Below are 23276 nucleotides of genomic sequence, written 5' to 3'. Positions count from 1 at the left end.
TTTACCTTCCTTACACCTGTTTACCATTCAAATATGTTCTTGACTTTATGTCATGTCTTTTTAATATTATAATTATTTTTTAAATCGAAACATATGACGGGAGTACTATTTTTTTCTCATTATTTTACTATTAAAATGGTTAGTGTTACTTGTCGGTCGACCCTGACAACGACAAAATAGCGAGTATAATATAATATACTCCTTAATATGCTTTGCAGTCTGCATAAAGATCTTTCACTTCTGTAGAGTAGACGACTTTCTTTCAATTTAACCACGCAAAGATCCTCTATTTTTCCTCGGTGAATTTCGGGGTTAAGCTGTCTTCTTTTCTGTGCTTTTTTTTTTTGTCTCCGGGGAATTGATGGTTTTGGAAGAGAAAATGGAAGCAGAGTACATAGAGAGGTTCCACAAGCATCAGCCTACAGAGTATCAGTGTTCTTCCATTGTTACGAACCACATCAAAGCTCCCACTGATATTGTAAATTTCCTTTCTCGATCTCCTTGTATGGATGGGTTTTGGTTTTGTGAATTTAACACTCTTGATTTCCATGGAAGTCGTTGTTAGTAGTTTGCTTGTTTGCGTTTGGGTACTGTGCTGTACTACTGTTAGCGTGAATGTTAAGTGGGGAGAATTTGTAACTTTTTAGCTGTGAGTTTTAGCCATGCATATTTTTGGATCCTTATCCTTCTAGTTTCAGCAGTCTGATCTCTTTAACTTTAATTATCTAGCCAACGTCTCAATTATTGGCAAAATCTCCTGGTTTTTGTATAGATTCTTGATTTTCTACATTTTTTGAGTTTCATGTCCAAATAGAATAGAACAGAATTTTTATTTCTTTCTTTCTTTCTTTTGATAATTCAAAAGTTTAATTTTGATCTTATAAGTTGATTTATGTATTTTACTGTGGCATGATCTTAACAAGTTTTGGAGTTAGAGGAATCTGAAGTCTCTAGTCTAGTCTAGTCTGCATATTGAGAGAATTAAGATGAGTTTGTTTGATTAAATTGATACTAAACTTTCAGTTGGTTTATTAAATTGTTGTAATTAAGGAGAAGTGGTTACTGTGTTTGGTGGTAGGTTTGGTCACTGGTGAGGAGGTTTGATCAGCCACAGAAGTATAAGCCATTTGTTAGCAGGTGTACAGTTTTGGGTGATCTTGAAATTGGGAGTGTTAGAGAGGTAGATGTGAAGTCAGGACTTCCTGCTACAACCAGCACTGAAATGTTGGAACTTCTTGATGACGAGGAGCATATCCTTGGGATCAGGATTGTTGGTGGTGATCACAGACTCAAGGTACTCTTAATTTGCACTCAAAGAATACGCTTTTTAATTGCAGGCCTTGATGATATGACTCGAATTTATTTGCTTGCTACTTACACTGCTTTGCTAAGATTGTTTAATGGACCTGTCTTGATGCAGAACTACTCTTCAGTGATTACAGTCCATCCAGAGATAATTGATGGGAGAGCAGGAACACTGGTGATCGAGTCATTTTTGGTAGATGTGCCTGAAGGGAACACTCGAGACGATACCTGCTACTTTGTGAATGCCCTTATCAACTGTAACCTGAAAGCTTTGGCAGATGTCTCGGAGAGAATGGCGGTGCAGGATGGGAATGGGAATGGGATTGCATCTACAACTGTGACCTGGGCATCTAGTGCCTATATTAAGCCGTAAAGAAAGGCTTTTGTTTTGAGCTGGGCATCCACTTTTCCATTTCAATCTAATTATAGTTCCGATCCTCTAAAACCTCTGGAGTGGAGTTTCCATTGTGGTGTAGGTTAAGCTTTTGAATTATTAGTATCTGTAAATATAATATTATGCATAGGAACATGGAGACACTATTATGCCAATCTAGTGTAGACCGCTTTCCTTAGTTTGAGTAAATAATCAGAGTAATGTGACCTTCCTTTGTGGTAGGTTTGATATTTGTATCTTTCTAGTTACATATATATACATCAAAGCTTCTGGATTTCCATTAATTTTCACTGTCATATTTACAGTTTGAATTTGTAAAGTGAATGCTACAGGCTGAACACTTCTGCTAATCTCGAACATCTATGGTGATGCTTACACCCCTACCAGAAGTCATTGCAGGAGCACTTACCATTCTTGAAATGATGAAAACGCGAGCCATCTTTCAGGAAAATCTCCCTATTCCTCAACAGGGACATATATTTTGCCACCATGTGACAGTCGGAGCAAACTTTTGTGTTCTTAATCACCCGAACTGGGCTGCAACTTCTGCTTTTGATTAGACCATATGTAATTGCCAGTTTCTCTGTGTGATGAAGCAACTCCTTTTCTGGTTCGTCAATGTTCTGATAAACGCATGTAGTATCAGGCACATACCCCAACAGCTTCATCTCAGAAATCAACTTGTACAGCTCAAAATAGATGATTCCTTCATCTGGATGTGGTTTTCCAACTGCAGAGAAGATGTGAATCTTCTGATCGATTTGTAGCCAGCTCCAAACATGTTCTGTTCTCGCTCCCACTGCATCATTCATCATTTCTTTTATGCGGCTCACATCCTGCCATCTGTTAGATGCTGCATACATATTAATCATCAACACATAGTTAGCTGTGTTATATGGTTCTAATTTGAACAGCATCTTTGCAGCTATTTCTCCAAGTTCCAAGTTGCCATGGACTTTACATGAAGCAAGAAGAGCTCCCCAGATTGTAGAATCAGGGTTCATTGGCATTGACTGAACAAAGTCCCATGCTTCATCTAGAAAACCAGCTTTTCCAAGAAGATCAACCATGCAAGAGTAATGCTCAATTGTGGGGCTAACACCAAAATCTGTTTCCATACTGTCAAAGCATTTCCAACCTTCATCAATTAGTCCAGAATGCTTACAGCTCGAGAGAACAGCTGTAAAAGTTATAGCGTCTGGTTGAATTTTTTCCTGAAGCATTTTATTGAATAGTGAAATCGCCTCCTTACCTAGGCCATAAGTTGCAAATCCCATAAGCATGGAATTCCAAGAAGCTAGAATTTTGTTCTGAATTCTCTGGAAAACCTTGTAGGCATTTTTTATGCTGCCACATTTGCTATACATGTCAATTAGAGCTGTGGATACAAATGCATCTTCTGCAAAACCATTTCGGATGCTGAAACAGTGTATCTCTTTCCCTTTCTGCAACAAAGAGAGGCCAGCACAAGCTCGAAGTAAGCTTGCAGTGGTCACTGAGTTAGGCTTTACACCTTCATTCTGCATCTGAATGGAAAACTCAAGAGCATCCTTAAAGTATCCGTTTTTCGAGCAGCCTGATACTAGAGCTGTCCATGAAGCAACATTCACACTCAACCCTGAATTTTTTATTTCACGTAAAGTGGCCAAGGCTTCCTTAATATGACCCGACTTAGAATATCCAAAAACTAGACTATTGTATGTTACCAAATCTGGTTTAATGCCATCTTCCTTCATCTGATTCAAGAAATTGATGGCTTTTTCAAAATAGCCATTGAAGGAATACCCTGAAATTAGTGAATTCCAAGCAAAGATGTTCTTGTTCTTGATACCATCAAAAACAGCTTGAGCACTGGCTAAGTCATCATTCTTCACATACATGTCCAGTACTGAAGTTCCAACATGCAAATCATGATCCATCCCATTTCTTAGGATATAACAGTGAACCTCTTTCCCAAGACGCAAGGAGCCTAATTCACTTATTGCTTGGATAACATAAGTAAGAGATCTAGGATTCGGTTTATAGCCAACTATTTGCATTCTACTGAGGATTATCAAGACTTCCTGATACAATCCATGAGAAAAATGACCCGATAAAAGGCAATTCCAGGTTACAATGTCTGGTTCTATACTAGTACACTCTAGTTCAAGAAATAGCTTCCATGCATCGTTTAGATGACCATGTGTAGTGTAACCTGAGATCATTGTGTTCCATGTGGACAAGTTACGATTTTCCATTGACATAAAAACAGCTTCAGCAGGTTTAAGATTGGAATTTTTCACATACATACTGATCAAAGCATTGCTGATTAATAAATTTGATTCAAAGGCATTTCGAAAAGCATACCCATGAATCTGCTTTCCTTCATCAAAGGCTCTCAAATTCCCACAGGCTTGCAATGCTTTGGCAATTGTGAAGCTATTAGCCTTCATACCTCTACCCTGCATCTCATGAAACATTTCTAGACCCTCTGTCCAATTCTCATTCCTAAAATGCACCAAAATAGCTTCATTCCACAACAAAGATCCTGTTTTTGGTGTTCCATAAAACACCTGATTAGCAGCTTCAGCCCCCCAACACCTCCCATAGAAATTCATGAGTGCAGATTTTGCATAGACATTTGAATCAAAACCCATCTTGATCAAACAAGCATGGACTTCCAGACCTAACCATGCTTCCTTTAACTGGGAACATAATTTCAAAACAAGAGCAAGAACTTCACTATCAAACACCACACCTTTACTATGCAACTGACCAAAAACCTCTAGAATCTGACAAGGGTTCCCCCCTGAAGATCTGAACTCTTTCAAGAAAGAGTTCCAATGCAGATAGTTTTCTGCAAAATCCACAAAGAACACCACAGCAGCAGATGTGAAATCACCCACTTCCAAGTACGATGTGGTCAAAGATTGCATCTTTGCAGTAGAATTACATTTAGCGGGCATTTTTATGATCCGGGCGTGCATTGCTTTGACTGAGCTAAGTGAATCAAGCTGAAGCTCACTCAAATCATCAGACGAAGTAAGAAGAGGCAAGGAGTTGACAGTAGTTGATTCATGAGAGGCAGATAGTGAGGTTTGTGCAGGCATTTCTGCCATATTGAGAAGGCTAAAACTGGTAGCATAATTTCTTGGCTGCTTCTTTTTGAATGGTTTTTGAAGGATTGAGGAATTGAATTGGTTAAACTGAGCGATTGCCTCCATGGACACAGCTTGACAGTTAACTGTAAGATTGAAGATTGTTGGGGCTGGGAAAAACGGCAGTAAAGTTTGGAACTTGGGAGGGACATGACTGAGAAATAAACAAGAGACGACGGCGGGGGAGAAAACAAAAGATTTGAAAGGAAGAGTAGAGATTTACTGTGGATAAGGTTTTATCTTTTTCAGTTTGTAGATGCTGGGTCCGACACGTATAACAAAGGGCCCCACGCTATCTTGTTTCATCACCAACCTAGTACTCCGTATTATATATCATGAAAACATCTATATATAGTTGCGTTATGAATTTTGAAGAGATTCTTCTCGCTCTGGCAGTGTCTGCATAGCACTGGTAATTATGAACAACCCTTTAGCTAGATTGAAGCAGATCTTGCAGGTGTATGTTGATATATATATATATATATATATATATATATATATATATATATATATACACGCACACGCGCGTGCACACACTCCCTCAAGTAATCTTCGCTCATCAGTCACCCTTGTTTCATTAGAATGTGGGCATTATATATATTAGCCCAATTTATACATTCGGGGAGTAATAACATTTATCTCAATCATTCAAAAGAAAAAAATTGCTAACTAGATATACTAGTTAGCTCATTTAATACATACAGTTAAACAATCAAGTTTAACATACATGCCATATTATTAAAAAACAAAATTATTATGATAACATGTTGTATTTACTTATTTTAATTTTTTTTTACATATAATATAATTGTTTGTATTTTATTCATTTACCATTATTGAATATAGAAGTTCATTGTTTCAACAAGTGGCATTAATAATTGCATATTTAACTCTAAATTTATAAAGAGAGATAGATGGTTAGTGGATTGGTGACTAGACAACTTGTCTATCTCCGGTTAGATCGAGGAATAAATTAGATTAAAAGGAGTTTTTAAGCATCTCATTTGATACATATGCATTATGAATGTCAAATTGATTGAGATTTTGATCAAGTTATAGCTAAGTAGTCTTGATGATAAGAAAGAATTTATGTACATAATATATATATATCATTAACTCTTATCTACTTGCATTCGCGTATCTATATATGCATTGTCAACTGTGGCCATTGGCTTTTGCTCCTTCGGCTCAAGAAAGGCCATATAGGTGTCAAATATTTGTCAAATCTCAGGATTCTTTGGAGCATATGTATGTTAAACTTCCACTAAAATGCAAGCTATCTCTATCGATCTTACTATTGAATATGGCGAATATATATGTGCCATATATAGCATACAGGGCTAGGTTTGACTACAGTTTTTATAAATAAATGAGATCCTACCAAAATTAATATTTAAAATCAATACCGTAAAATATATGGTTTTTACTTTAAATAAGTATGAATTGAAGGGTGTAACACCAGCTAAATGTAAAAATGATAGTTCCTACTTCAGTTCCTCCCAATTTAAATTAAGTAACTAAGTCAAAAATAAATATTAGACCCTCTAAAAATGAAGCATTATGCATCTTGTACTTCCTAAAATCCGGTCATAATATATAGTTGGCAAGGATATGATCACAGAGGCACATGCAATAATATTTACTTTCATACTATGACTGAATAATAATTACACTAAATTTTGATTTAATTTGTTCACAAGTTGTCTAACTATACGTGATTCATGAGAGGTAAAACCTTATAGGATATGGGGTATAAAAAAGAATTGATATTCAAGTACGAAAGTGACATATATATATATATATATATATATATATATATATATATATATATATATTGATCACTTATTTTAAGATAATTTGTGTTATTATTGCAATGTTGTATATGGTGGTCTGGGAACTTAATACCTTTGTCACTACATATAAGTGTAGGTCAAAGCCGGCCATATTCTTTGAACTAACTCCACAGCATATATATCTAGAGCTTAGCATGATAGAGTGGTACATAGACACACATCGATCACCACAAGTCAACCCTAATGAATAATTAGAGAATAAAACATTCCATTCATATACCCACTTTCAAATTTTCTATCTTTAATTTTTCCCAAACGAAGTATTCTTATTCATTCTTTAATTTTGTGATAAGGAAAACTCATAATCATTATCCAAAAATGTACACTTACTTTTGTGTAATAGTCTCTAAATTAAACTGAAGAGATAAATCGTTTTCATTATTTTGTTATCTCAATGCATGTATGTTAAGTTAGTTAAGTTAGACTATTAGAGTATTAGTAAAAGAATTATATATGGAAGAAAATTTTGAAAGTTGAATTGCTTATTTTGTATTGGACCACACAAACAAAATACATTTAGAACACAAATCCACGCACGTTAAGCACAAAACTCATACATGTTAAGCACAAGTCTCACGCACCTTAAGCACAGAACTCAGACACCTAAGTTTCGACAACTACTCACATTAAGCACAAACACACACGTTAAGCACAACACTCACGCATGTTAAGCACAAAACTCACGCCCGCACCGTAAGAACAAAACTCACGCACTTAAACACAAAACTCACTCACCCAAGTTTTAACAACAACTCACATTAAGCACAAACCCACGCACATTCAGCACAAGCCTCACGCACATTAAGCACAAGACTCACGCACTTGATCGAACCTCACGCACATTAAGCACAAGACTCACGCACTTGATCGAAGTACACAACTGACGCACGTTAAAACCGCACAACCGCACAAAAAACACTTAAATGCGCTGAAACTTAATTATATATATATATATATATATATATATATATATATATATATATATATATATATATATATATATATATATATATATATATATATATGAAATTGCACCGTGAATCTTGAAATCAAAAAGTAATGTATTTTTACTTGTTTTTAAGTTAAGCACCAGTTACGTTCATTAATTAAACTTGGTTAAACAAATATAAATAATGAAGACAGAAAGCATAAACGAAAGTAAAAACACAAAGAAATTGTTACGCAGTTCGGAGCGCTTCTCCTACGTCTGCTGGGCAACCCACGTCTGCCCAATCCACTATAGATGTTCACCAAGGAGTATTACAAGAGGTAAGTACAAAAAGGCTACCAGCCGTTACTACCACAATACCTTCCTAACATCTACTCAGGATTGTACGTGCATGCCGTTACAAGCTTCAAGTGTTAATGTAGAACCAGGTTCAGACCCACTGTTCAACAAGGTTCACACGATAAATCAATATAGAAACCAGTAGTTTAATTAGAAAATATCTTCTCAATATAAGAGCTTGGTAATTCGTCAACTTCAATTAGAAAATTGCCTCCTTTTATACTGATTCTCTTTCAACAAACTTTTCCCAAACACATGGTGTCCACTCACATGAGAAATACCATAGTCATAATAAAATATTAATTCCTTAGCAATATGTTTAACTGCCCCACCACATTTTTTCTTCCTCAAATACTTCCAACGCCACAAATCATACCATGCAACCAATTAATTAGCAACACTGATTAATCAAAACCATTTATTAAAATCTTCAAATCTGAATTGCATTACGGACCAAGTGCTTGAAGACTTCCAGTTTATTTACCTTGCATAATATTCATACCTTGTTTTTGATAGGAGATGGTCCATGATTCATATGATAAATTCAAACTAAATTATGATTATTTTGACAATTAAATTAGCCAATAAGCAAGGGTTTTAATGTATATCATTTGTACACTAACAATATATATTCATCCCATCATGTAATGAATGCGTATGTACGTAGGCACAAAATGAAAGATGTTGATGCATGCATGCATGCAGTGTAACTAACAACTAAACATGGCATTGAATGGGCCAAATTACAATGTGAGACGCGGCATGACTGCTCATGCATGCTTAGATTCTTTAATTTGTAGCATGTGGCGAATATGGATATATATATAGAGAGAAATTAATTTGTACTCCGTATTAAAGAGCCAAGTTGTGAAGTAGTGGACTTAATTAGAACGTGGGTATATATGTAATGGAAGGAATAGCTGTTTTATTCTGTATTCATTCATTCATTATATATTTATATTGCATTCGGCGTTGACTTTGTGATGATATGATCTGATCTGGTGGCAATTAAGTAATTAAAGACTTAAAGGTATATTAAGTCCCCACCATATATATTGCCATAACAAGAGTTGTTATCTGTTAGCCCTTTTTTCAGCTATAAATAGCTATGCAGGCAGCTAATGGAAGTTCAATAATCAGTTCTGAGTCGTCACTACTGCATTATATTCGATCAGACAACCTACAATTATATTAAGCAAGCAGTATATATATAAGCAAGCTAGCTAGCTGCATATCGATCTGTAAGATATATTCCGGGCAGTTAAGAAGTGGTTGTTGATTCTCCCTCAAGGTCTTCTCGTCGACCATCGTCCTCAGATCAGCTGGCCTGGTCGGATGGGAGGCCCTTGTTGGAGAAGCTACAACCACTGCCTTGCATATATGCATGTAAGCATGCACAAGAGAAGAGTCCTACTCTTAGGTGCATGCTGCCGCCCAGGATAGGTACAACTTTGTGATTTTTTAACCTTTCTATAATTATAGCTAGTGAGGTTTATAATATATTGATTTGTGATTCATATCAAATTTTGAATCTATTTCTATTCAAATAATTTACTACTGCCAAACACTTTGTGCTCAGATGACATATATATAGTGACCTTTCTTATATGGGAGGTCATGAGATTCGTCTTTTTGTGTTTTAATAGGTTAAGAAATTACAGCCTGTTTGGTTCGTTGGAAAAGATTTGAAGGGAAATGGAATTGAAATTCCATGGAAAATAAATTACATAAAAATTGATTCAATTGTTTGGTTGGTGGAAAAGAAATTACTGGGAATATAGATTCCATTGTTTGGTTGGGTTTAGAAAGATAAGGAATAATGAATATAAAGATCAATATGCCCTTAAAAAGATGAATGAATAAGTAAGTGTATATGTAATTAAGAAATTTTCATAAGGGTAAAATGGTACACTCATGTTATTTTTCTTCCCAATCCATGTGGAAAACAAAATCTCACCCCTTTGCAAAGAATTCATTTTCCTCAAGTTTGAGGAATCCATTTTCCAATGGAAAATGTTTTCCATCCAACCAAACAACATTAAACAACATTTTCCTTCACTTTTAAGAAAACATGTTCCATCCAACCAAACACCCCCTTAAAGTATGTTTGAACAGATACTCCAATGTAATAGAGATGTATTGTTTTGTGAACTTTATAATAAGTTAGGTATATATAATATCATAGTCAGGGACGGAGCAAGGATTTGTTGGTGCGGGGGGCCATTCACAATTTGAAAGAGAATAATTAAATACATTAATATTCATTTAACATAGTCCAAAATACATCATTATATTATAAAGTCTTGAGGGTAAAATTTCTCCACCAACTTGCAAACATCATCAATTCTAAATGATCAAGAGCCGTGAGCCGTCAGTCCACAAGGAATCACCATTAACCAAAGAGCAAACATTTCTTAAATATGGGTAGTTCACATATAAACATTGTCAGAACCCTTTAAACAAATTCAAATCAAAAGTGTGGATCAATAAGAAAAAAATTCATTAATTTTAGAAAAATGAATCTGGGAAACAAAAAAAGAATAAGAAATATGAAGCCTATTAGACAATATGTGATTGTGTATGTTCAAGAAGAAGAAATCATATTCTTGGCAAGGCCAGTTGCGAATCAAATGGCAAATTATGCTGTGGAACCGTGTCCACCTTGTAAGGTGGACATTGTTCCAAAACTATTCATAATTATGAATATATAGTTCAAAAGTTATGAACATATAGTTCTATAATTATGAACATAGAGTTGTGAACATAATTATGAACATATAATTCTGTAGTTATGAATATAAAGATTCAATAATTGTGAATATGAAGTTCAAAAATTATGAATATTTAGCTTTATATTTATGAATACATAGTTCTGTAATTATGAATATAGAGTTCCGTAATTGTGAATATAAAGTTTAATAATTATGAATATGAAGTTCAAAAATTATGAATATATAACTTTATAATTATGAACATATAGTTCAATAATTATGAATATAAAATTGTGTCCACAACATAACTATTGGAATCAAATAAGATTTTGAAATCTTAGCCTGAAAGTTTTTGTTTGGAGAATAAAAATACTTTGGTGAGGGGCGAAGGGGCTACAAACAATAATAATATACTACTAATAATTTTTTTTTGGAGGGGGGAGGGGGGCCAAGGGCCCAAAGCCCCAATTACCTTGTTCATCTAAATCTTCTGCCGATACCAGTGTTAATAAAAGAAATTTTCTTTGGGGGGGGGGGGGGGGGGGGGGGGGGGGGGGGGGCAAATTATGCTGTGCATCCGTATGCACCATGCATGGTGCATACGGATGCAAAAACGACGTCGTTTTAATAAAACGCGCGTCTCCCCTTAAAAAAAAAAATCAGGTTCGATTCCTAGCAATAACATATGAACTAAAATTCCATAATCGATGAACTATAATTCCATAATCGATGAACTATAATTCCATAATCTAATCTATGAACTAAAAATTCCAGAATGAATGAACTAAAATTCCATAATCTATAAACTAAAATTTCAGAATCGATGAACTACAATTCCATAATCGATGAACTATAATTCCATAATCAATGAACTATAATTTCATAATCTATGAACTAAAATTCCAGAATGAATGAACAACATAATGTTGTTGCTGGGAATCGAACCTGAATTTTTTTTAACTGGGAGACGCGCGTTTTTTAATAAAACGACGTCGTTTTGGCATCCGTATGCACCATGCATGGTGCATACGGATGCACAGCATAACGATTGGGGGGGGGGGGGGGGGGGAGGCCCCCTGTATTTAGCATGTCCGTCCGTCCCTGATCATAGTTATGAAAAGTATTTTAAACAGTTTATTAATTTATTAATTATATAGTCAATATAGTTTAATTAGAAGTTATATTATGCATATCGTATTCAAATTAATTTAGAAAAACTTGAATTGAAATTGATGTAACTAAAACAATAAGTATTTATAAATATGATATCAATATAGAAGATGCGTGATTTATAATAATATGTTTTCTATTCGAACTATTTTATTCAATTAATTATGTTTCATATTTTATTATAAATATCTTTTATCAAGTTTAAAGTATTTTGATTTATTGCTTCCGATAGTTAAGATTTTACGCTTACTCTTATTGGTAAGTTTTGCTTTATAAATTTTTATTAATAATTACTTTATTATTTATTATAATAACAATGTGATTGTTCATATATTTTGCCTCATTTGTGCTTGGATTGTTGCATTAGATGTGACAATGCCTAGTGGACATTAGTGTCATTAAGCTTATAAAATAGTAGATATTAATCAATTCATGAACAATTAATACATAACAAAAATTTTAATGTCATGTTAGGAACTAAACGTTAGAAAGTAAATTTGCTATTTCTATATTGGGGCACATGGTAAATAAGAAAAGAATATGGTAACAATGTGGTAATACGAAAACTATGGGAAATTGTTGCAATTTGCCAAAAATAGAGAGGGAAAAACAAATAAGCGGGAAATAGAGTGAAGAACTGAAGATTCAGTATTGATTCTGGAAGACTGGAACGGTGCCTGAGTATCGGTGGTGATAGTAAATGGCCAAAACCCGAGATCGGCGACTAGGGCCGAGCACTAGCCGGCGGAATGATCGACCCGGCTCTTCGGCAAACCAGAACAACGAGCCAGTAAAGTCTCGCACGAAGCCTCGAGATCGCAAGCTCATATCTTTCTACATTCTTTTCTTCATCATATTTCCGGCAATATCTGTTTTCGTATACAGGAAAATATACTCTCCAGCTACTGTGTCTGTGGTCGATTCTCGTAAGCCATACCTTTACCAACACGAGTTGGTCAAGCCCGACTTGAATTATCACGAAGTTCTCACTGTATGCATTGTTCTCAGTCTACGCAGTTTCCGTCTTTTCAATTCTGTTCAGAAAAATCTCATTTTGGAAAATTCTTGAGGTTTTTGTTGGGTTAAAATTTAAGAATTTCAGGAGAATTCAAAGGTGTCTGAAGATTCAACCGAAACTCGTCGGCATTTTCAGAATCCTGTACTAGCCTACATTACGCCCTGGTAATTTCATATTCTGGAATTTGAATGTTTCGAATTTCCGGTAATTTCTGCGTGGTGGTTGGATAATTGTTAATGAGAGCTATAGCAAGCTTCCAGCTTTGCCAAAAATGTACCATTTTGAGTATTGGTAGGAACAATTGAATCATGCTGTTTCTAAAATCAGCTTTATGATGTTGGCAATGGTTTCAAGTTGAGTTTGTCCGAAAAGATAATATCTTATGGTTCTAATATTTTGCAGTCTTAACAAAATAGTACTAATTTTAGCTTTTTTGGTAGCACATGAAATGAACAAATATGCACTGTAATTTATGTTTTCTACAAGAGCTAGAAGTTTATTCCTTTTATATATATATGGCACAAGTACTAGTACTTCCACTTTATTCCTAAAATTCAGTTCTTTGATATTGGTTCGTCTTCTATTGTTGATTGCCTCATTGGTCTTTGAGGTGTTTGTAGTCATAGGCTTTAGATTCTGAGAGATGGTTTTTGTGGTGATACTTGTGTAGGAATTCAAAAGGTTATAACCTGGCCAAGAAGTTTTGCAACAAGTTTACACATTTGTCACCTGTTTGGTATGAACTAAAGAGGTATGAGAATTTTCATTATCTTAAATCCAACATTGTACCGACAACATGTCATATCCTATTGCTACTTGTCCAACTGTTTTATAACATTATCAACAACAATAATCTCATGCTTGTGTTATAAATCGTTATGTTCGTGTTGACATAAGTTGTGCCTTGTTAATGTGTACTTTTTTTCCTATCTGAAATTATAGAGTGACTGTTATTCTCTTGTATGTTAACTTTCTGTCTGAGTTCAGTAAAGGTACCGACTTAGTTCTGGATGGAAGGCATAATGCTGATAAAGGATGGATTTCAGAAATTCGAATGAAAGGAGATGCTCTGGTAGAGATTAAAACACACTTTTAAAATTTCAATTTTAAGTTGCATGTGGTTCAATTGCAAATACCATGATTATATTATATACAGTCTAGTGAGGCTTTTAGAACTTCTAGTGCTAATGTTAATTTGTATCTTCACTGTTCTAGATTTTACCCAGAGTTGTTCTGGAAGCTATCCCTATGGATCTTCTTAAAAGGAAGGGACAGAGGGAGAAAGCAATAAGAATTATTATAGCAGAGTGCAAGTAAGTCTTCATTTTGGTTGTTGTTGTATGCATCCCCCATTTTACTTTTTTTTTTTTTTTTTTACTTGGCAAGTACACTTGACCTTAACTTAATCACATGAATTGGGTTGTGTTTTGATATCACTGCCAAATAATTGCAAGAGATCTAAACAGTTCTCTACATTTTGTTTGTTTTTAACGATTTCACTTTTTTCTTGTGTCTGTCCACTAATGCATTTATTGGCGGTCATTCCATGTTATGAAGGGAAATGGAGTATGATGGCATTGTTCTTGAGTCCTGGTCAAGGTGGGCAGCTTATGGTATCTTGCATGATCCTGATACTCGAAATAAGGTAAAGCATTGGCCATTAGATGTTTTAGTGTATGGTTCTGGTTTATTTGAAAAGTGATTATTTTATGTGTGTAAGTTTCTGAAACTTTATCATGTGTGCCCTCCTTTCAAGATGAACCACATTAATCTTTCCATATTGATCCTACATTGTGCCTTTTTCATTATCCACTTTTCTGTTCCAAACATTAAAGAAACTAGAAGTGATGTAAATGTTTCTGCCAATAAACTTGCGAGTTTCGCATTTAAATATTTTTAAAATTTGCCTCACTTTAATTTTTCTTTAATCCTTAAAACTGAAGGAATAAACCAATAAACTATAACTCAAGAGAGAGAGAGAGAGAGAGCTGTCTCCAATTTTCTGGAGTTTTAATATGTATAGTTTGGCTGTATGGAAAAGTTTCTATCAATCACGCTAATGAGCTTATACTTGCTTCACTTTCCAGGCCGTGCAGTTCATAAGGCAACTTGGAGAAGCCATGCATTCTGTAAACTTAGAAAGGAATATGAAGAAATCTCTGGAGTTAGTTTATGTCATAGGCCCACCGCATTCTGATAAGCTGCAGGAGCATGACTTTGGGCCCGAAGATTTAAGAAGTTTGGGTGACACTGTGGATGGTTTCTCTCTTATGACTTATGACTTCTCAGGGCCGCAGAGTCCAGGGCCAAATGCACCTCTGAATTGGATACACTCTATATTGCAGCTTCTTCTTGGTGCTCGAGGAGTTGATCAGAGATTGGCTAGAAAGATATTCCTTGGCATCAATTTCTATGGAAATGATTTTGTCATTTCAGGAGGTATATTGATGTCATAAGATTGTTCCAAGAATTATGCTTATAAATAGTTTAGTCGTTTCTGTTACAACAAAAACTTGTCATTCACTTGCAAAATTATCAATAACTGCAGGTTTAGGTGGTGGACCTATTATAGCACACGAGTATATATCGTTACTGGAGAAGCACAAGCCTGCATTGCAGTGGGAGGGGAAAAGTGGTGAGCATTTCTTCTTGTACGCTGACGATCAACATGCCAGGCATGTAGTATTTTACCCGACGCTCATGTCACTTGCAAAGCGGCTTGAGGTAGCTGCTTCCTGGGGTGCTGGCATCTCAATCTGGGAAATCGGGCAAGGATTGGATTCTTTTCTTGATATTTTGTAGTGCAGAAGTTTTGGCTCTTTGTTATGCTTCCTTCATAGCCACTGTAACACAATTGTTCCTTTTCTTTGCTGAGTACTATAGGACAAAAGCTGTGTTGTCTCATATTAGTCATATGCTGTACTCCTGTACTGCATATTTTCTGTTAATTTTACTGGAATTCAAGAGCATTTGGAGGTTTCTTAAGTATTGATTCCGATCCATAATTTAAGATTATAATCAATCATCTTCTCTTCCATAAAATTGAGGAATTGTACCAAGTTGTACTGTACTGTGCATAGTGAAGTTGTACTACTACTACTACTAATACTATCACCGCAGGAGTGGGCATTCTGAGCCACACAATCAAGAAAGTCATCCAAGCTCTGTGATCCTATCATGACACATGTCATTCAAGTATTGGGAGGATACTTCCACCTCAGCAACATGCCATCTTCCCCACCACACCAACCAAAAAGTGAGAGCCAAAGCCAAAAACTTGACAGATCACAAGAATCAAAGTTATGGTATAGCTACAATTAAGCTTCCATCAATCCTCTCAGAATATATAGAGAACTCTAGTTCATAAGGGGATCAAGATTTATGCTATGGAGGCTGTCAATGCACTGAGATTGACTCCACTTTCTGTTCTTTCTGAGAGAAGAAATGAACCCAGAAAAATCCCATTGCTACCTTCTTCTTTACCATTCAAGAGCCTCTCTTCTTCAAACTCCATGGAGGCTATATCAAGAAATGTTAAAGGGGGGCTAGTGCTTCTATCTTCTGTTATGAGCTCGGGCTTAGCTAAAGCGCTAACATATGAGGAAGCCCTCCAGCAGACCAGTGTCAGCACTGACTTCGATCCAAGCGGGGTTATGGAAACTGTGACCACTTTTGCTGGTGACAACCCTGTAATTGTAGCTGGCGGTGTGGCAATTTTGGCAGTGCCCCTTCTTGTGTCTCAGTTGTTGAGCAAGCCTAAGCCATGGGGTGTTGAGTCTGCAAAGACTGCTTATGCCAAACTGGCTGATGATGCCAATGCACAGTTGTTGGATATAAGGCCGGCTCGCGAGCTGAAGGAGGTGGGGAGCCCGGATATCCGGGGCTTGAAGAAGAAGCCAGTTACTGTGAGCTACAATGGCGAGGACAAGCCCGGGTTCTTGAAGAAGCTGTCTTTGAAGTTCAAGGAGCCAGAGAACACCACATTATTCATTCTAGACAAGTAAGATTCTTGAAGTTTTTATTTTTCCCCTCATTCTTTCATTGGACAATGATTCACCAGATTTCAGATTTGCTTCGAGTAAAACCAAGGAATAATAATACTTGCATCTGTTGTCTTGTTTTTGTGTGGAATTCTTGCATGCTAAAGTTGCAGAAGAATTTAAACAATTGACTTCTGGGAAACCTTTTTAAGTAGGCTATTCATATTTTGTAATGTGATGCCTTGATAGGTTCTAGGATACGATTATGAAGCAAATGTTATTTTCTTGAAGGATTTTTGCCTTTCATATTTGTAGATGACTGACTAATCTTTTCCAATGATAGACATCTCAAGGGAGAAAATGGCCTGAACATTTTGCATGTATTGAAGATTTATGCTATTTCATTCTTTTGGGTGGAGAAAAGGAGGGGACTTGGGGCATTATGCATATATAGCACTGTGAGACGAATTGATAATCATATCTGAAATCCAATCCCTTCTTTTTTTGGATTGTAATGAAGCCAGATTTGATGGTAGCTCGGAACTGGTTGCTGAGCTAGTTACAGAAAATGGCTTTAAAGCTGCTTATGCAATTAAAGATGGAGCAGAAGGAGGCCGAGGATGGATGGTTACTGCTGAACCTTCTTATTGCTTTGATTGTTTTGTTTAAGAAACTGTTTGCTCAAAATACACTTCAATTGCTGCAGAACAGTAGTCTCCCCTGGGCACTTCCTAAGAAAACATTAGGTCTTGACCTGAGCAGTCTTACTGATTCTTTTGGGGTATTTTTCCAATCCTTATCTTTTCAATTATGTACTCGTTGTTAACACTGTTTAATTTCTCTCCCACATAAATTTTAGATGGTAACCTTCCAAGTGATCAGTACTGATCTTCCTCGGACTATTTTGCTCCTAAATTTAACATATTTAGTTTTTATTGGAATGGAAATAAACAAATATCATATCATATATCTCTGGTGAATTGCAGGAAGGTATTGATGCGGTCACAGTAGGCCTTGGAGTTGCAGCAGCAGCTGGAATAGGAGCATTGGCGTTTTCAGAGGTCGGGCTCAAGTCATATGTTTTCTTTTTCATCTATGCACAGCTTATTTTCTTGTTTCCATTTTTCAGGTAGAAACAATTCTTCAACTGCTCGGTTCTGCTGCAATTATTCAAGTTTTCAGCAAGAAACTGCTGTTTGCAGAGGTTTGTTTGTCAGTAATCTAAATGCAGGAGATGTTCTATAACCAACTTACTACAATACAACAGACAATAAATGAAAATTAGAGGTAGCTAGCTTCCTTTAACGCAACCTATTTCCACTTTTCCCCTTTCAGGACAGAAAGAAAACACTTGAACAAGTTGATGAGTTCTTAAACACCAAGGTTGCTCCTAAGGAGCTTGTAGATGAGATTAAGGTAATAATAATATATGCTTTCTTGTTCTTTTTCTTAATCTGAATAGTGAATATGTATATTTACACTTGTCAACTGTACGTGGAATTCGATCAGCAAATAGGGAAGGCACTTCTACCAACTCCAGTAAGTAGCAAGGCTCTACCTGCACCTACAGAGGAAAGCCCTCCTGCAGCAGCTGAATCAGTTTCAAACGTGAGCATTGCAACACCAAAAGAAGAAGCAGCGCCTCCAGTGATCAATTCAGTTGCTAAAACAGAAGTAGTCCAAGCAGAAGAAGCACCTACTGCAACCCCAACCCCAAGACCGCTTTCTCCATATCCAAACGTAATTTCCTTTTCATTATTGCCAAATAAAGTGCACTCACTATATTACCATGCATATATGCATTTTAACTCTGAGAACGTACTCTATAAATCTCACTAATTTGCATTCTTTTATTCGTTCCAGTGATGTCTGTATGTAACACATGTATCTGATCTGTCTGTCATTATTTGTGTGCAGTACCCGGATTTTAAGCCTCCATCCTCGCCAATGCCTTCACAGCCATAGATTCGATCGATCTTCTTGCAGATTACAGCGTTGAAGTGCGTATATTAGTTACACATGCAGGTACTTAATTGTTTGTTTGTCCAAGAATTATATATCAAAGCTAGCTAGCTAGCTACTTGTTCCTTGCAAGATTTTTGCTGTAAGATAACTTTCAGCGCAAGAGCTAGAAGCTAGGAAAATTGAGCTAGAGGGGCCTTGGCTTTAATTTTCTTCATGTCATGTCTGCATGTTTTACTATAATTTGTATTTTCACTATATGTTTGATGTGATGTAGATGTAGTAGCTGAGTGTGAACGTGATTATATCATAAAATTACAAATGGAAAGTGAATAAATGCATGAATGTAACTATGAACTACAGAACAGCAGGCAGCTAGATCCCGTCTGATCTTATTTTGCTTCATTAGTCAATGTATGTATGTATAACGTTTATCATATCATTGCTTTAATTTCGGTGAAAATTGACATTTTAATTAACTTAACTACTGTTATATAGTCCGGCTATATAATAATATATAAAATATAAACGACCACACCTCCAAATATTATTCACAATTTTGAAGGTCTCCGATCTGATCCTGCAAGAGTAACCATACAACCTGTAACCGATCGAATTTTATACTTAAGTTGAATTACAGTGTGGGCTGCGTATCCATTATTGGCATGTAAGTATGATTAAGCAAGCAAGCAAGCTTCATTGTGAATAATTAAGTTAGGTTAACAACTTAATTAGCATATATATATATATATATATATATATATATATATATATATATATATATATATTCATCACCATGGGTGAAAAAGTCACGGGACTGGACTGTAGGTTGTACGTGTAGGCGGTGAGTCCATGGCAGGCATGTTTTGCGCGCAATGCATGAATATAATGCATGGCAAGTGAGATATTGTTTGATTGTTTAATTAAAAATGGAATATGCATACAGTATAAGAAGTTATGGAAGAAGTGGATGAGAGTTCATTTAAAAAAAAAAAGTATATATAAATTAAATGGCATCATATATATATAATATAGATATGACAACTACAAGTCAAAGTTAAGGAAATGCATAGTTAGGACTAGCGGTTCTTTAATTTGTTGTTTTGCAGGCACTAGCTGCAGCACTGGACATGGTGCAGCTTGCTAGCATGCGAAATATAATGCAGACAAAATTTATGAACCCATCCCATCCCATCCCATCCAATCCAATCCATCCACCACCATTTCTATCTGCGTACGTGTATATTATAATATAATGTTAACTTGACGGCTATATATAACAACAATATATCATATCAGACAACTCCGATCCTCACTCTCATCTTGCTTTCATTTCATATGTTCTCAATCCCCACCATTATATATATTACCACAAACAACCTACCTTAGCTCCATCATATCCTTTTGGTGTACATTTCAGTTACGCCGTTCCTTCTTCTCTTCTAGCCCAGTATGTCTAAAGAGCAACAGCAGCAGCATCTACAAAAGAAACGCTCAAAGATGAGCAGCAATAACCAGAGTTGCAGCAATACTGAAGGTTAGTATACGTACTGGCATGGTATATGTATATGTTTGTATATATATGTAAAATGAATTAATTGAAGTACGTAGTATACGTATGTGTTAATAATGTGTGTAGAGGTAAGCAGCATGGAGTGGGAATTCATAAACATGAGCCAGCAAGAAGAAGACCTTATTTATAGAATGCACAAGATTGTCGGCGATAGGTAATTAATTCATACCTACTATTATACTTTATATATTTAAACCGTACCATAATTATTATTATTAACACATTCAAATCTAGATTATTATACTCCCATCCATCCATCCGTGTATATATTGAGACATGTGATGAAGATTGAAGACAATTATATATATTGATGAACGTAACATATATAAATGTGTGTGTATTTGAATTGGTTAGGTGGGCATTGATAGCGGGGCGTATACCCGGCAGAACAGCGGAGGAAATAGAAAGGTTTTGGATAATGAAACACAGTGATGCTTTTGCCCACAAAAGGCACCCAACATCACCTACAACACATCAGATCGATCAGATCACATAAATCTTAGCTTATTAGCAAACTACTATATATATTGCCCGATGTACGTACGTGTTTCCCGGCCCTATATAAGTATATATGGTCCACGTACGTACGTATGTTTCTCATTTCATCTCATCTGGAACTTACTAGTTATTTTGAATTATATTGCAGTGAGTGCTTCATTCGCTACATGTTTCATTATTGATCTCATCTATATATTTATTTTGAAAGTTACTAGCTCTATTACATTGTAGTATCTGTTCATATACTTACCCTACTGAAACACAAAGAACCAATAACACCTCCACTGAGACTCGAACTCGGGTACCGGCCATAAAACCACATAGTCCTGGTGATCTCATCTATATATGTTTCCTTTCCAATGTTTCAATTCACCAAACTTTTGCATGCATATATATAATGCGGTCATTATCCCCTCTTATGTGTATAGTATACTAGTGTACAATTCATACATGTGACATGACTTTTTGGTAAGAAAATTTAATTCCACCCATTTAATCAAGTTAAAATTAAATTTTTAATATTACTTCGATCCGTATAGATATCAACTTATCCACATCTAATGAAGATGTTGAATTCAACATACAAAAACCAAGCTAATTACAGAAATGTTAGTTGTCAAAAGTGGAATATAATATGGTCAAAATAAAATATAGATGAACAGTACAACTTTCCCTAAACCGCCCACAATGAAGTGGATGGCATGGATCGGATTATCACATTTTAAAAGTTGAAGCTAAAAATGGATGGTTTAAAGCAATAGTTATGCTGTGCAACCGAATGTACCATGCGCATGGTACATACGGTTCAAAATGACATCGTTTTGATTAAAAACGCGCGTCCCACTTTAAAAAAAAAAATCAGATTCGACTCTCAGCAATAGTATTATTGTGGATATATAGTTATGAAATTGTGGATATATAGTTATGAAATTGTGGTTATATAGTTATGAATTTATGGATATTTAGTTCATTCATTGTGGATATATAGTTATGAAATTGTGGATATATAGTTATGAAATTGTGGTTATATAGTTATGAATTTATGGATATTTAGTTCATTCATTGTGGATATTTAGTTCAATCATATATTGTGGATATTTAGTTCATTCATTGTGGATTTTTACTTCATTCATTCATTCATTGTGGATTTTTACTTCATTCATTCATTCATTGTGGATTTTTACTTCATTCATTCACTGTGGTAATATAGTTATGAATTTATGGATATTTAGTTCATTCATTGTGGATATTTAGTTCAATCATATATTATGGATATTTAGTTCATTCATTGTGGATTTTTACTTCATTCATTCATTTATTGTGGATTTTTACTTCATTCATTCACTGTGGATATATAGTTATGAAATTGTGGATATATAGTTATGAAATTGTGGTTATATAGTTATGAATTTCTGAATATATAAAAATGCTATTGCCGGGAATCGAATCTGATTTCTTCTTTAAGTGGGACGCGCGTTTTTTAAACTAAAACGGCGCCGTTTTGCAACCGTATGCACCTTGCAAGGTGCATTCGGTTGCACAACATAATTTGCGGGTTTAAAGTGTTTGGGCCTGCGCTGTACGTGTTTAAATTGAAGTGGCCAATTGGCCATATATATTTGGATTTGGATGAGATAAATTATGTAGATCGAGGTTTCACATGCATGACCATCTCTAAAGAAGATGGCAAATTGATATTTAGCCAACAGATTTTACGTAAATGGCCTCTAATTAACATATCAAAACGGTCAAATTTTTGCCATGGATGAACAGTATAACACCATATATATTTGGCACATTATTGTTCACCAACCACAAAAATTTTGAGATTTTTCCCTTTCGCCGTGGTCTTTTTTTTTTTTTTTTTTTTTTTAATTAATTCTTTTGTATCATTTTTGTTTAGAGTTATATTTACCTATTTTATTAAATACTTAAACATAAATTATATCACTTGAAAGATCTAATCAAGATGGATAAAACAAGACTAATAATATTTAATATAGATAAATAAAAATGTAATTGATGTTATATGCTATATTAATTGCATTATAATTATATTTTATATTAAAATAATGAATTAATTTTACTTTTGGTGCACAATTTTAAATTTTTCTCAATTTTAGTGCATAACTTTGTTATATTTGTCAGTTTTGGTCCTTTCAGCCAAATTAATGACAAAATGTTGTCAAATTTATATTTTTAGGAAGTCATTATCCCAAAGAAATATCTTCAATATCTAAACAAAAGAAAAATCATATTAAGAGAAAAATAAGGGTTTGTCAATCACCGATGCTATAAATCTCATAGATTTGTGTTTAGTTTATGTCCGTCTTCTCCATCATTCTCATCGATCAAACACACATAGATTTGATTTTACAATGGTTTTA

The 23276-nt window shown here is 35.1% G+C and overlaps 4 protein-coding genes across 4 annotated transcripts; 3 read left to right on the top strand and 1 right to left on the bottom strand.

Annotated features, from left to right (window-relative positions):
* Window positions 1–217: 217 nt before the first annotated feature.
* LOC109185683 (abscisic acid receptor PYL9-like) lies at window positions 218–1920 on the top strand. The gene is made up of 3 exons (XM_019335641.1): window positions 218–478; window positions 1079–1294; window positions 1421–1920. The coding sequence occupies exons 1-3, from the start codon at window positions 362–364 to the stop codon at window positions 1676–1678; spliced, it is 591 nt and encodes a 196-aa protein (XP_019191186.1). The 5' UTR covers window positions 218–361; the 3' UTR covers window positions 1679–1920.
* Window positions 1921–1955: 35 nt separating this feature from the next.
* Window positions 1956–5198, bottom strand: LOC109185574 (pentatricopeptide repeat-containing protein At4g01030, mitochondrial). Its single transcript, XM_019335517.1, has one exon. It carries the CDS (start codon window positions 4900–4902, stop codon window positions 2080–2082), a length of 2823 nt encoding a protein of 940 aa, XP_019191062.1. The 5' UTR covers window positions 4903–5198; the 3' UTR covers window positions 1956–2079.
* Window positions 5199–12506: 7308 nt separating this feature from the next.
* Window positions 12507–19180, top strand: LOC109186803. The gene is made up of 17 exons (XM_019336956.1): window positions 12507–12849; window positions 12961–13040; window positions 13547–13627; window positions 13864–13948; window positions 14092–14189; window positions 14434–14521; window positions 14964–15315; window positions 15425–15677; window positions 15957–15963; window positions 16227–16876; window positions 17381–17483; window positions 17563–17637; window positions 17843–17917; window positions 17986–18060; window positions 18192–18272; window positions 18366–18596; window positions 18774–19180. Exons 1-17 carry the CDS (start codon window positions 12559–12561, stop codon window positions 18819–18821), a joined length of 2673 nt encoding a protein of 890 aa, XP_019192501.1. The 5' UTR covers window positions 12507–12558; the 3' UTR covers window positions 18822–19180.
* A 572-nt stretch (window positions 19181–19752) lies between these two features.
* Window positions 19753–21028, top strand: LOC109185690 (MYB-like transcription factor ETC3). The gene is made up of 4 exons (XM_019335646.1): window positions 19753–20052; window positions 20239–20355; window positions 20458–20545; window positions 20746–21028. Exons 2-4 carry the CDS (start codon window positions 20271–20273, stop codon window positions 20885–20887), a joined length of 315 nt encoding a protein of 104 aa, XP_019191191.1. The 5' UTR covers window positions 19753–20052; window positions 20239–20270; the 3' UTR covers window positions 20888–21028.
* Window positions 21029–23276: the final 2248 nt, after the last annotated feature.

Source organism: Ipomoea nil, unplaced genomic scaffold (genome assembly GCF_001879475.1).
Source record: "Ipomoea nil cultivar Tokyo-kokei standard unplaced genomic scaffold, Asagao_1.1 scaffold0188, whole genome shotgun sequence".
In the NCBI taxonomy this organism is placed as follows: Eukaryota; Viridiplantae; Streptophyta; class Magnoliopsida; order Solanales; family Convolvulaceae; genus Ipomoea; species Ipomoea nil.
Note: the sequence above shows the minus strand (reverse complement) of the source record. Positions and strands in the feature narration are given on the sequence as shown.